General features: G+C 40.1%; 2 protein-coding genes across 2 annotated transcripts in view; one reads left to right on the top strand and one right to left on the bottom strand.

The window, feature by feature from the left end:
• ap1m2 (adaptor related protein complex 1 subunit mu 2) overlaps positions 1–6,164 on the top strand; it is a 22,147-nt gene extending 15,983 nt beyond the window's left edge. Inside the window, exon 11 of the mRNA XM_037763826.1 lies at positions 6,154–6,164. The gene's annotated coding sequence lies outside the window, so the exon portion shown is untranslated. The remainder of the gene's footprint in view (positions 1–6,153) is intronic.
• si:zfos-323e3.4 (volume-regulated anion channel subunit LRRC8C) lies at positions 3,703–12,618 on the bottom strand. Its single transcript, XM_037763813.1, has 3 exons — positions 12,436–12,618; positions 10,430–10,591; positions 3,703–7,052 (listed from the first exon to the last, which is right to left on the bottom strand). The coding sequence occupies exons 2-3, from the start codon at positions 10,568–10,570 to the stop codon at positions 4,755–4,757; spliced, it is 2,439 nt and encodes an 812-aa protein (XP_037619741.1). The 5' UTR covers positions 10,571–10,591; positions 12,436–12,618; the 3' UTR covers positions 3,703–4,754.

The raw sequence follows: 12,618 nt of genomic DNA, 5'->3' as shown, positions 1-12,618 counted from the left end.
AACTCAAAATGAATGAGGGCCCTGTTGTGTCGAGGCTCGTAGGTAACGGTGGCACAGTTTGCTGATGTTTGTGGGGGCTGCCGTAGTACAATGGGTATTCTGTTTGCTACCAACTGTCTGCCAACTTCACCAGCCGAGAACGGAGGTACAGTTCAACTACTGTGCTGCTGGACCGCTGCGTGGAGCCTCATGATGTCACAGAGAGACCATGTATGTTTCTGTGGTGTTTACATGCATTTCTTACAATATCAGCACATGAAACACATTTAAATAAATTTAATCTCAATTGATTTGACAGAAAACAATTGTTGCGGTAAGTAACTTTACTCAAGTAAGGTCCTTGAGTACAATTGAAGTACTTGTACTTTACTTGAGTATCTCCATTTTGTGCAACTTAATACTTCAACTTCAATTTCAGGAGGAAATATTGTACTTTTCACTCCGATACATTTATTTGCCAGCTATAATTCACTACTAAAGAGTTTACACACAAACTATATAATCAGCCTATAAGATATGATTTGTGGTTAAACATGAAAGTACTACATTAAAGTAAGTTCAAATTGGCTCCATTTCAACCAGACACAACTTTGAAATGATACTTATACATTAATAATAAAAATATAACACTCACAGGACCAATTCTTTTGCCTTATGAGTACTTTGATATGTACATTTAGCTGATAATACTTTTACTCAAGTACAATTTTGATTGCAGGACTTGTAATAGAGTATTGTAAAAGTTTCAAATACTAATACTTTCAAATACTCATATTTTCTGGTGGAATTTCATTTCATTCTCACTGTGCAATATCATTTTCCACTTGTGCAATTTTGTTAATAGTCTGTTTATTGTCAATACTGTATATACTGCTCCTATTTTTATACTTTCTTCTATTTAAATGGTTCATATTTTGTTACACTTTGTTTTACAATTTTTTACTGTGTTATCTGATGCATCTTGTTTTTTGCACTATCCCCTTTGCTGCTATATACTGCAAATTTCCCCACTGCGGGACTAATTAAGGAATATCTTATCTTATCTCTTATCTTACTGTTTCCACCACTGCAGTCTGCAGTGTCATGTCATTTTCACCTTTCTGTTTCAGATTTATATAATCCTACACATGGACGCCTGCTGGGAGCTGCAGTCCAACCGCAGTATTTGACTTTCGGGCCATGAACAACTCTACTGGAGCGGCTCGAGGTCGAATGTACTTCAGCAGCAGTAGTTGTTGAGGAGTTATTTACCTTCCCCCACCCATATTCTCCCAGCTAGTCTTCCTTCTTTTGTGCTATCACGCCATCATGTTGTGTAACAAAGACACACAACAGTTGTAAACATGATAGTCTCAGACACACCTGCCTCCAGCCACTAGGTAGAGCTCCCTGACTTCACTGTGCACAAATGTGGGTGTGTTGCTGGATGTGCAAATACTCCCTTTGTAAACACTGTTGTGGTTCTTCTTTTGTTGGGAGGTTGACAGCAACAGTGACGAGTGCAAGCAGCAAGAAGTATGAAGGAGTAGACCGGAAAAACCAGTATCAGCCTACTCCCTCTCTCTCACCCACATACAGATGTGTGGGAATACATGATGACAACAGCAATGAGGGAGAGTGAGGTATGATTATGACAAAGAAATTAACTGTTGAACACACCCAACTGATTAAGTGCATTAAAATTATTAATTTGTTGTGTTCCCAACTCTCTTTCTATCATGATAGTAGAAGGAATGGCAAGGTCAAGAGTTAAAGGATAGGTTCATATTTTTCTATATTTTGTCTTAATACAGTACTCACATGCCCGTATGTACAGTGAGAGAGTTAATGGTCTAATACAACTGAACTCCTCGTTCTGTGTAAGAATACATTTTGAAGTTCAGCTGAAGTTAATATGAGGCTTCAACAGTGTAAGTTAGATAAATCAATCAGTCTCTTTAGTCTGAAATGACCTCTTTTTGTTCCCCCTGACTGTTTTTCCTGTCTGAAGCCTCTCTTCACGGCCCAAAGAGACAGAAGGAATAATCACAGTGACCAATAATATATTAAGATACACCTCAAAAATCCTTTAAGCTGCACAGAGTTCTCCTTCACGGGTGTTTAAAATAACACCCATATCAACCAAGATAGTCACTCAGTGGTAAAATGTTATGATTATGAACTTTGACACAACTTTACTGTCATACTGAAACCTGGTGGTGAAATCACAATTGCAGGGTCACTGTAAACTGTCTATACTTAAAGCTGCAGTAGGTAGAATTGGAGCAAATATGAATTAAAAAAGTTATTTTTTATAAAACGATGCATGAGACAAGTAATCTGAAAAAAATCATGCGCCTCTGTGTCCTCCGGTGCTCCTAACGGCATCTGCAAGATTTCACAGACCGGAGAAAAACAACCAATAAGCGCCAAACTGGAGTCTGCCGTCTCTGAGCAGCTTGGGATCGATCAATCAATCACTGACAAACTCCGATCTAACGGTCAAACTAGGCAGTGTTGATCAAATATGAATCAATATTCTGTTACTGTAATGCCTATTTCTCACCTCAAATGTTTTCAGAAACATCTTGTAGTGTACTGTTTAGCTGTAAAATGATAAAGTTTGTGACCCGGCAGCCATGTTGAGATCAGTTGAGGAAATACCAAGCACTGCCCACCAGCCGGAGCACAGCCAATAGGAACGCTCTCTCTCTCTGAAATGACCTGTGATTGGTCAAAGTCTCCTGCCACGGCTAGATTTTTTAAAGCCTGAAAACAGAGCCGTGAGGAGGTGCAGAAGTCTAGTTTTCTCTCAGAACACTTGAATTACAATATGCTGAAAAGTTATTATGCATTTTTTGCCCAATGATGCCAAAAATATTCTGCCTACTGCAGGTTTAAATTCACACTGCAACTCAGTTCATCAAGCAGCTGGGAATCACAGCCTGCAGGAACTGCATCGTGACATTTTAGACATCAGAAAAGACACACTCGTGGCAGGAAGAAGCTTCCGAACCTGATTTTCCTATTCAAATGTAAATACTGCATCAGTAAAACCAGGCCCGAAGCCTCTCCAAGTATCACCTTTCAGACTAAAGTCAGTACACCACCTCTAACTGAAGATATCATCCCTGACAACGTAAAGCAGCCCTCTTGGAGACACAACATGTTGTTTGTTATTTCCAGCCAAGCCTTAGTCACAATGATGCAGTCTCATCTGTTTTTGTTAATGCTGGTGACACATTTGACTGCCACCTTCAGAGAGGAAAAGAAATAAGTAAATAATTGACAAAGCATTATGACAATACAGCTTCTTTGTCTTTTTTTTTTTACAACTTTCAGTGGCATACTCTGCTCAAATCCATCTTAAATGTTCAAATATAGAGGAAATAAACTCTTTCTTACGACCTTGGGAGATATGTTTTAGTGTGGGAGGGTCAGTTTATGCTCCAGCATTACTGAGGTATGTCTGGAAACGAACTGACAGGATCCCATTTTGTAGCCATGCAAGCCAGGACATGACTGCACTGCAGCTGAGGCTAAAAGTGTAAGTCCTGGCTGAGGCATGAAAGTACACAGAGGGAACACCGGGGGAAAGACAGAAAAGTATGCACTTGGTTGTTTGAACAGAGGAATTTCCAAGCAAAATGAGTCCAATTGAAAGCATTTCAGCAACTTCTGTATCCTTCATCCTAAAACTGAACATGAGCAACTACAACATCCTCCAGTTTAGCAACTTTAAAGTCATTTTATTTCCTTGTTTCAGTGAGTTCAAAAGGCACTGTGTATATGTATCCACACCAGAGTATGATGTGCAAAATGTGCAATCAGATTCACATAATATTTTTAGGTAATTTTAAATCTCACTACTCAAATTCCAGCTGCTTATAAGGAAATCCAAATAATTTACTGTAAAAGTTAAACTGCGCTAAAGAGGTAGTACAAATTAAACAGAGAAGAATGTATGTACAATGTGTCACCCATCCCCACAGACACTCAATAGATCACTCATTCAAAAGGCATTTTAAAGACGGCAGTTTTATCTTCTTTCTTGCTGTTAATCATTGTATCATCGAGCCGACTTGACTTGTGATTCATAATCCCATGTCTGATTTCAGTCTTCTCCATTTGACTGAATATGTAATCAGAGAGATGAATACCTTTTATTCTGCTACTGAAAGGCTTTTTCTCCCTCTACTTGTTCAGTGTCTGAAAGGGAGCAACATGAGCCACCGCACTGTGGGAAACACTTCCCTGTGCCGTATAAACCTGTCCAACAGGATTCAACACAGTTAGAAATTATTTGACTTGTGCTCTGAAGAATCCACATTAAATATCCAGTAAACGGTGAAGATCCTGTTTTGTTCTTGCAATGTGTTAAGCCCTTGTCTCATCCACAGTATCAGTAATCTGACCCCTGAATTTCAATTTAAAAGACTTTATATTACTGCGTGATCTACACCAGAAAACAACAGCTAAATAAAAATACAATACAAAATAAAAGTAAATGACACCTATAAACTTTGTAAAATATATATTTAAAAAAAAATCCTTTTTTAAGAAAATGCATAAAAAAACATTTTCAAAAACATGTTGATTGTTCACTCATTTACTCAGATTTAATGACAACTGGTTTTATAAATATGTTTTCTAGTGTTTCGTTAGCCTTTTGTGGTCAGTTATGGATTCATTTTCTGTTTTCTCCATGCAGATCAGACCACCTTTGCTACACTGAGAAAAGACGAGTCAATGGCAGCCCTTACAGCTCCACAAATTCAGCCATTAGTCAACCTGCTGCGTACATCTGATGGCAGCAGATCCAGCAGGTTGTCCTCCACTATCAGTCCGCTGAGATTCAGCAGGGGACAGTCCCCTATCTCCACAGGTAAAGACTCCAGCCGGTTACCTTTAACCTCCAGCCGGACCAGCTGGGCCAGGCTGGACACTCTGGAGCTAAGATCCGACAGGCAGTTGTTTCCAAGGGCCAACGTCTTTAGCCTTTTACAGGAGAACAGCTCCTCTGGCAGCGTCTCTAAAGAGTTGAAAGCAGCGGAGAAGAACTGGAGGCTCTGCAGGATGCCTACCTCGGGAGGAAGAGAGGTGAGCTGGTTGTGGGAGACGTCGAGGTGCCTGATTTTGGTGCAGTAAAACAGCCGAGAGGGAAGCTTTCGTAGCTTGTTCCAGCTGACGTCCAGCGTCTCCAGGGTGTGCAGCTTACTGATGTGATCAGGGATGTATGTGATTTTGTTGTTCCACAGTTTTAGTGTCACTAAACGTTTGCAGTGCTGTAAGCTCAGGATCTCCTCCACAGTGGTGAGTTTGTTGTCCTTCAGGTCCAACTCCTGCAGGTTGTTCAGGCTGAAGACGGCACTCGGGATTCGCTCCAACTCGCAGCCCACTAGCTCAAGCGAGGTTATGTTGGTTAACTTCTTCAGGCTGCTAAAACCTTGTAGCCTGACACCTTCGTTATAGATGCACAACCGCTGCAGCTGCAACGCAACATCTACTAAGCTGGGTGGGATCTTAGTAAGGTTGGAGCAGAGAGAGAGGACTCTCAGAGCTCTAAGCCCTCTAAAGGAGTCCAGAGTGGCACTTCTGGACACCTCATTGGTTAAAGGACCATTCAGATATAACTCCTCCAAACTATGCAGGGTGTACATCCACATAGGCACCTCCTCTAAACTTTCAAAATCTAGACACAGGACCTTTAAGTGTGCCTTGAGGTGGTTCAGGGCAGGCAGCTGGAGCTTTGCAGGGCAGAAGACCAGCGATAACTCCCGAAGAGACTCCAGCTTTGCCACGCTAGCTGGGATGGTGACATTTTTAACTTGCTCCAGTTTGAGCGATTCCACTTCAGGAATGTCAAAGACCGTGTCGGGGAGCCCCGGCAACATCGACAGGTGGAGCTCCAACCGGTTACTGGCGTTCCTGGCGAGGCGGGTACGCAGCTTTTTGGCGGTCCACACGTGGTTGAGGTTGAGCTGATGGAGATGGCTCTCGCTGACCTCGGAGAGGAAGACGGCAAATCTTTTAGAGTACAGGGCATCATATTGGTCGACAAGGTGCAGGAGGAACGCAAAGTCATTCTTCACATCCGGTATGTCGTTAATTCCCGTCTCCAGTCGGACCTGCTCAAAGGAGTACTCCTTCAGAGGTCTATGAAACTGCCAGTAGAGAGTGTAGATGCAGAGAAGTCCATACACTCCCACAAAGCAGATGTAGCAGTAGGCAAGCTTGGAGAAAAGATGGGCTTTGTTGTGGTTGCAGCAATAGATATCGAAACCAGTCAGCTCGGGAGGAACTAAACAGCGCACTATTATCTCAATGTTCGGTACCAGCACCGCAGTGTAGATAATGATTAAAAGGAACTTGAAGACTTTTAGTGACGTTTGCAGCACATACATGACATACAAGATGTCTGCTTCCTCTACATGAGTTCTGAACTTCTTCACCTTTTCAAACAGAGCTTTGGCCTGCTCTCCTTCCTTCTTATCTAAGGAGGAGGCGGCCGACTGAGGCTCCGGGATTTTCTTCTCTGGATTAGATTTGACGGAGGACGAGCGAAGAAGCAGTCCGACACCCGCGGTCTCCTCCTCATCGCCCCGTCGATCCGTGGAATCTTTTGACATGGTGTTCCTCCTCCAACTAACCAGTTTCTCCTCTCCTCTTTCCTCAGAAACCTCACTCAGGGCCCTCGTGGTCCAGGGCGAATCGAAGCACTTCCCAAGGATGGTGACAAAGAGGTCAAGTTTAGAGGACGTCCCGGGGAACTTGAACCAGAAGCTGCTCGCTACCATGAAGATCATAGTGTGGATCACAACGAGGTACGGGAAGTACTTTGCGTACCAGTGAACAAACTTTTCGTAGCAATAGTGGTTGACAAACACGTACTGGGGGATTTCCAGGTTGTTCCTGCGACCAAACACCTCTGTCATGATGGGCTTTGCGGGTACGACCAGTGAGTGCTGCGACGTCTCGTTCTCCTTCCAGGTCCGTATGTGGCTGCAATCGATTGCCTCAGGCGTAGGGCTGCTGAAGTGGCTGGGCAGGCATGAAATCTTGTCTTGGGTGAGCTGTGGAAGACAGATCATGAAAGAATAAATTAAAAAAAATCATTTAATAACAGTCTGTTACTTGCCATGACTAATGTATGTCTGAAAGGACAACAATAACATCTCGTTGTATTCACCGACTTTAAAATTGTTAAAAAAGGAGTTTCAAAATAAGCTCAAGACCAAGTCCAAATGTATCCTTTCAACATTTTAATGTATATTTAAAAGCCTGACCAAAGTGGCTCAGAGTGTAGGAGGCAGACTCTGGAAACTTTGTCCAGTTATGAAGAAAAGGGTATTTTATGTACGGTGTCACCATGCTACACGTGTAACAAAAATATATACAAACAACAGAAACAAACTTGGCTTCATGAATACCACTCAACTCATGATAAAATAACTTATATCAACCAAACTTCACGCAGAGATCCTTCCCCTGTACCAGCCCAAAACAAATGCTTATGTAGTCCCTTCAATCACCAAGAGTCACTCAGCAGCAGGCTGTACCATCCTCACAGGAAACCCAGAACCTTCTCTGAAAAGAGATGACTAATGAAGTATTTAATTCTCACTAAATTAGTACTAAAACGCTTTCACACACATCCCTACATAACATACATTTGCAACCATGGTTAGACTGATCACAATACATAAACGTGTATTGTTTATGCTTGGTCTACTCCGGTGACATCACTGATGATGTCACTCAGTGCATAAAGGAAGGAAGTGGTTGGGTGCCTCCTCCTTTTGTCTGTGGAGCACATGGTGAGTATGAGTGAAAGAAAAATGATTAGCTTAACTAAACATAACAATGCTGGTCCGTGTTTCAATTTAACTAAAAAGATGCACATGCTCTTTAACCAAACTTACTACCAAACACAAACAAACCCGGGATAGCATGTGTCTGCTAGTTACAGACTTATGGCTAAATAAAGACTAAACAAGCATGGTTAAATTAGAATGAAATGTTGAAAAATAGGGACAAATGGTGTTTTCTCACCCACTTTGTCACATATATACTAACGGGTGACAAATTAGAGATAAAACTTGAAAAAGCAAGCAGAGAAGAAAACAAATGCAGATGCCTCCATGACGGTCAACAACTATACACAATTAATCACTTTTTTGACACCAGATGAGGGAATATCTTTTTTTTTTTTAAATTTGCTACATAAACAAAACAGTCCGTTACCGGCAAAAACCGTGACAAAAGTATATCTGAATATCTGAACAAAAAGATTTCCTTGTATTCACTCTTTAAAAAATAATAATTGTTAAAAAAGGAGTTTCAAAATAAACTCAAGTAAATGTAGAGAAAGTCTAGTCCAAACAGTTGACAAATTACAGATAAAACTTGAATAAACAAGCAGAGAAAGAAAACTGAATGGGCCAGATCTCAACACCATGAATCACTTTTTTGATTCTGGACCTGAAACAATCATCAAAACACCAAATGAGGGATTATCTTTTGAAAGAATGGTGGTCAACAGTGGCTCATTTTCCCACTTTGTTTAGTTTTTTCCTTTAATTTGTCACCCTTACGTATTTTATATCTGAAAAAAAAAGTGCATTTGTTGGAGACTATTTTTAGCAGCGGATTAATACACATTTATTTGGCCTACTTACAGCAGCAGAAAGGTGTATATGGGATTGACTTAAATTACAGTACCCATATTCATTGTAACATGTCACCCAGTGCATGGCCATTTTCAAAGGGGTCCCTTGACCTCTGACCTCAAGATCTATGAATGAAAATGGGTTCTATGGGTACCCGCGAGTCTCCCCTTTACAGACATGCCCACTTTATGATAATCAAATGCAGTTTGGGGCAAGTCATAGTCAAGTCAGCACACTGACACACTGACAGCTGTTGTTGCCTGACGGGCTTCAGTTTGCCATGTTATGATTTGAGCATATTTTTTATGCTAAATGCAGTACCTGTGAGGGTTTCTGGACAATATTTGTAATTGTTTTGTGTTAATTGATTTCCAATTATAAATATACACATACAATTTGCATAAAGCAGCATATTTTGCCCACTCCCATGTTGATAAGAGTTTAAAATACTTGACAAATCTCCCTTTAAGGTACATTTTGACCAGATACAAAAAATGGGCAATTAATCATGATTAACTATGGACAATCGTGCGATTAATTGTGATTAATTATTTTGAATCCTCCCCCCCTTTATTTTCTATTAACTTATTTGCTTATTTAATTTATTATTTTCTTATTATTTATTATTACTTTCTTATTTTTGTATTATTATTATTATTTCTTTTCTTTTTATAATTTTTTTATTATTATTTATTTTCTTAATTTTATTTAAATTTTGAATGCTGAAGTTGTTTTCTCTAGTTTACTTAGTGAGTTCGTCTCTAAGCTCAACTACTTAAGAAATTGGTTTATAAACTATTGTAATTGCAGCTGTAAATTGTATAATGAAAACAACCTTGAAAAAATGAAGTATAAAAAAATATATTTATATATATATTTTTAATCGATTGGCAGACCTGGTTTTAATATTTTTTAGACAACACTAAATGTCTGTGGGCACCGATAGCTCAATTGGTAGAGCGGGCACCCATATAACAAGGCTGAGTCCTAACCGCGGCGGCCCGAGTTCGAATTCGACCTGCGGCCATTTCTGCATGTCTCTCTCTCTCTCTCTCTCTATCTATAAACTGTCCACTGTCCTATCAATAAAGGCTTGAAATGCCAAAAAAATAATCTACAAAAACAAACAAACAATGAAGGTCTGTGGCACAGAGGAATTAGGATTGGATGACAAAAGGAAAAATATAGAATATCACCAGGCTTTTAATTGAAATTGAAGATACCTTATTTCAGTAAAGTCTATGTGAGCAACAGTTAAACTTCTGATCCATAGAACTTGTCGTCCAATTTACTGATATTACTGGTACTACTTTTTGCAACACAGACACCTTTCTCACTGTCTACAGGGAGACTGGGTGTTCATGAAACAAGGAATTAAGTAGCAGAACTTGATTTACTTAGTTATCATTGATGATTACATATTAATTCATTTGCTTTCCTTCTGTGCTATTTTTAATATGACACAGATATGATAATCAGGCGGTGAGACACATTAAGCAGCAAGTTAGTGAATGCGCAGTAAGTGGGTCAGGAGAGACAAGTTGATTCAGTTACACTGTGTGTTTTTGCCTGACTTGGAGATCAGATAATGTAGGAATTTAACAGAGAGGAGGTTATGTGGGAACAAGATATTCCGCTGATATGCCACAATAGATACACATGTTTTACCCTCATCACGCAGGTTACATTAGGTTAGTAATAATTAGGTTTCTAAATCTGTGTAATCATTTAAGGATTTAAGAGCTCATGATCACAAAGTGGCCTGTTTGTCGGTGCCTCACCTGCAAGGTGCACCCAAAGACTCCGATCATAAGCATAGCAACGCACAGGTACTCTGAGAAAACGTCCCACCACGGTTTCAGGACCCGATACTTGGAGTTCTGCTCTACGCCGAAGTTTCTGAATTCACCCACAGGGATCATCCTGGCTGCTGCTGCTCCACACTGATGAAAGAAAAGAGGGAGACTGTGAAACACTGAGGCTGTAATTGGCTTTCAACACAGTGCAGTCTCTGGAGAACTCCTTGTCAAAGGTTTTAAAGTTATATGACACAAAAAGACAAATGATGTACCAACTAGGGATGCACACGATCCAACTTTTTCAGTCCTGATACCGATACCTGGGCTTTGGGTATCGACCAATACAGAGGACTATGGATGTCCATAATTAACTGTTAACCGACATTAAGCATTTTAACCGATTAACGCTATTGGTTAAAACAGTTAAAAGAAATGTTAATAATTAACTAAAAAGCTGAGCGGCTCAGAGGAGCGGCTTGTCACTTTAAGGAGAAAAACTACACCGCCAACACACACACATGGTCTGTTGGAAACTCGCTAAAGTTACGCAGACTACGTGTGCGGTGGCGAGCACGAAGCCTAGAAGCCAATGCTAGAGCTGCTAACGTAGCTCAAATACACACACTGGTAGACACTCGCTAAAGTTACTCCGGGCAGACACACAGCTGACAACCTGCTAAACTAAACTAAATGTGCGATGGAGACTTTTACTGGGAAAGTGGCAGCATGTCCGCAAGACTACACGCAGCATCTCAGCTGCTAAGTTAACGCTCCTGGACGAGTGAACTGGGGACTCCCGTCAACGAAGATCTGTTGTGCTCCTACGACTGGTACACCGCTGCATGCGAGGCCCAAATCTTATCGGTTAATAATCGGTTAACAATGGTCGGTTATCGGTTAAGACATTTTTTTAAAATGAGCATCCCTACAGAGGACCGATCCGATGCCAATGTTTAATTAATAAGCTGTACGCCTCACTGTGTGGAAGGGATCATTCTTTTATGTGTAAGGCAACATCCGGCTTGACTTAAACATTGCTTTCTTAACTTTGTAAAACAAAATGTCGCAAATAACTACATCGATATAAATTGTATTATTCTATATTATTAAAATAATAAATCGTACTCCAGCAACTTGGTAAAAAAATTGTCGAAATGAACAAGAATTACAATTCACGTGTAAACATTTTTAATTCAGCAACAAATTGGTCAAAACTTAAACAAGAATTAAAATTACTGTATATAATGTGCATAGTATATAAACATAAAATTTAATAGAATAAATCGGCTCCATTATCACCGATATCCAATCCAGCTATTTGAGTCAGTATTGGCCCGATATCCGATCCAGTATCTGTACCGGTGCATCCCTGGTATACAGTACCAACCCTGAATACACAGGGCTATTTGGTTACATCACACAGAGGGTGGCTACAAGCTGTAGGTATCTATGGCCTTGAATGACTGAATGAGCAGTCTGCTCCTCCACTGTGGGTGGACTCAAAGTGGATAAACTAGTTTGACAACAGAGAGGGACTCCTTCAGGAAAGGGTTGAGGTGTTTTTTTTAGGGAAGCCAACTCTTTTCCTAATAATTAGAAAGTTATAGAAATAAAACACATGCTCATGCTGTAATAATACCCCTATATTCAAAATTGTTAATTAGCTTATTTAGTTTTCTGATGAAATGTGATACTAAACAAATAGACAAAGCATTGCAGCAAGCCATGCCAAACTTTTTTGTGGAATTATAATCGTCTTTCTAAAGTGATAAAAAGAAGCGTTTCAACACCACATCATGACAGATGGACAACTGGACGTCATAGTTGCGAAATCACAAAAAAACTTTTACACATTCATACTTGCCTTCATCAACTTTTAATGTCATCAAAATAGTTTTTTTTAGCTTTTCTCTAAAGTATCAGCATAAACAGTACAGTCAAAAAAAACATCCGTCGTTTTCAGCTTTGACCAGGTGAGTTTCCCTTACCTGCGTCCGAAGAGGGTCCACTAGTGTCCGCTGGGACTCGGGACTCTTTTTTTCATTGTAAAAGAGGAGCGCATCGGTGTCAAGGTAGCAATTAACAATAACAACAAGACATCCGGACGAGGTTTTCAAAATAAATGCAATGACTTTTATTCGACATACTCTATTATGACTTTTTAATTTTTT

This window comes from Sebastes umbrosus, chromosome 3 (genome assembly GCF_015220745.1).
Source record: "Sebastes umbrosus isolate fSebUmb1 chromosome 3, fSebUmb1.pri, whole genome shotgun sequence".
Taxonomy (NCBI): Eukaryota; Metazoa; Chordata; class Actinopteri; order Perciformes; family Sebastidae; genus Sebastes; species Sebastes umbrosus.
The sequence above is the reverse complement of the archived record's forward strand: the minus strand, read 5'-3'. Positions and strand labels throughout refer to the sequence as shown.

Coding starts and splice junctions, on each gene's coding strand:
- si:zfos-323e3.4 (XM_037763813.1), bottom strand. CDS start 10,570: ATGATCCCTGTGGGTGAATTCAGAAACTTCGGCGTAGAGCAGAACTCC. Junction 7,053..10,429: donor TCTTTGGGTGCACCTTGCAG/GTGAGGCACCGA, acceptor TGTCTTCCACAG/CTCACCCAAGACAAGATTTC.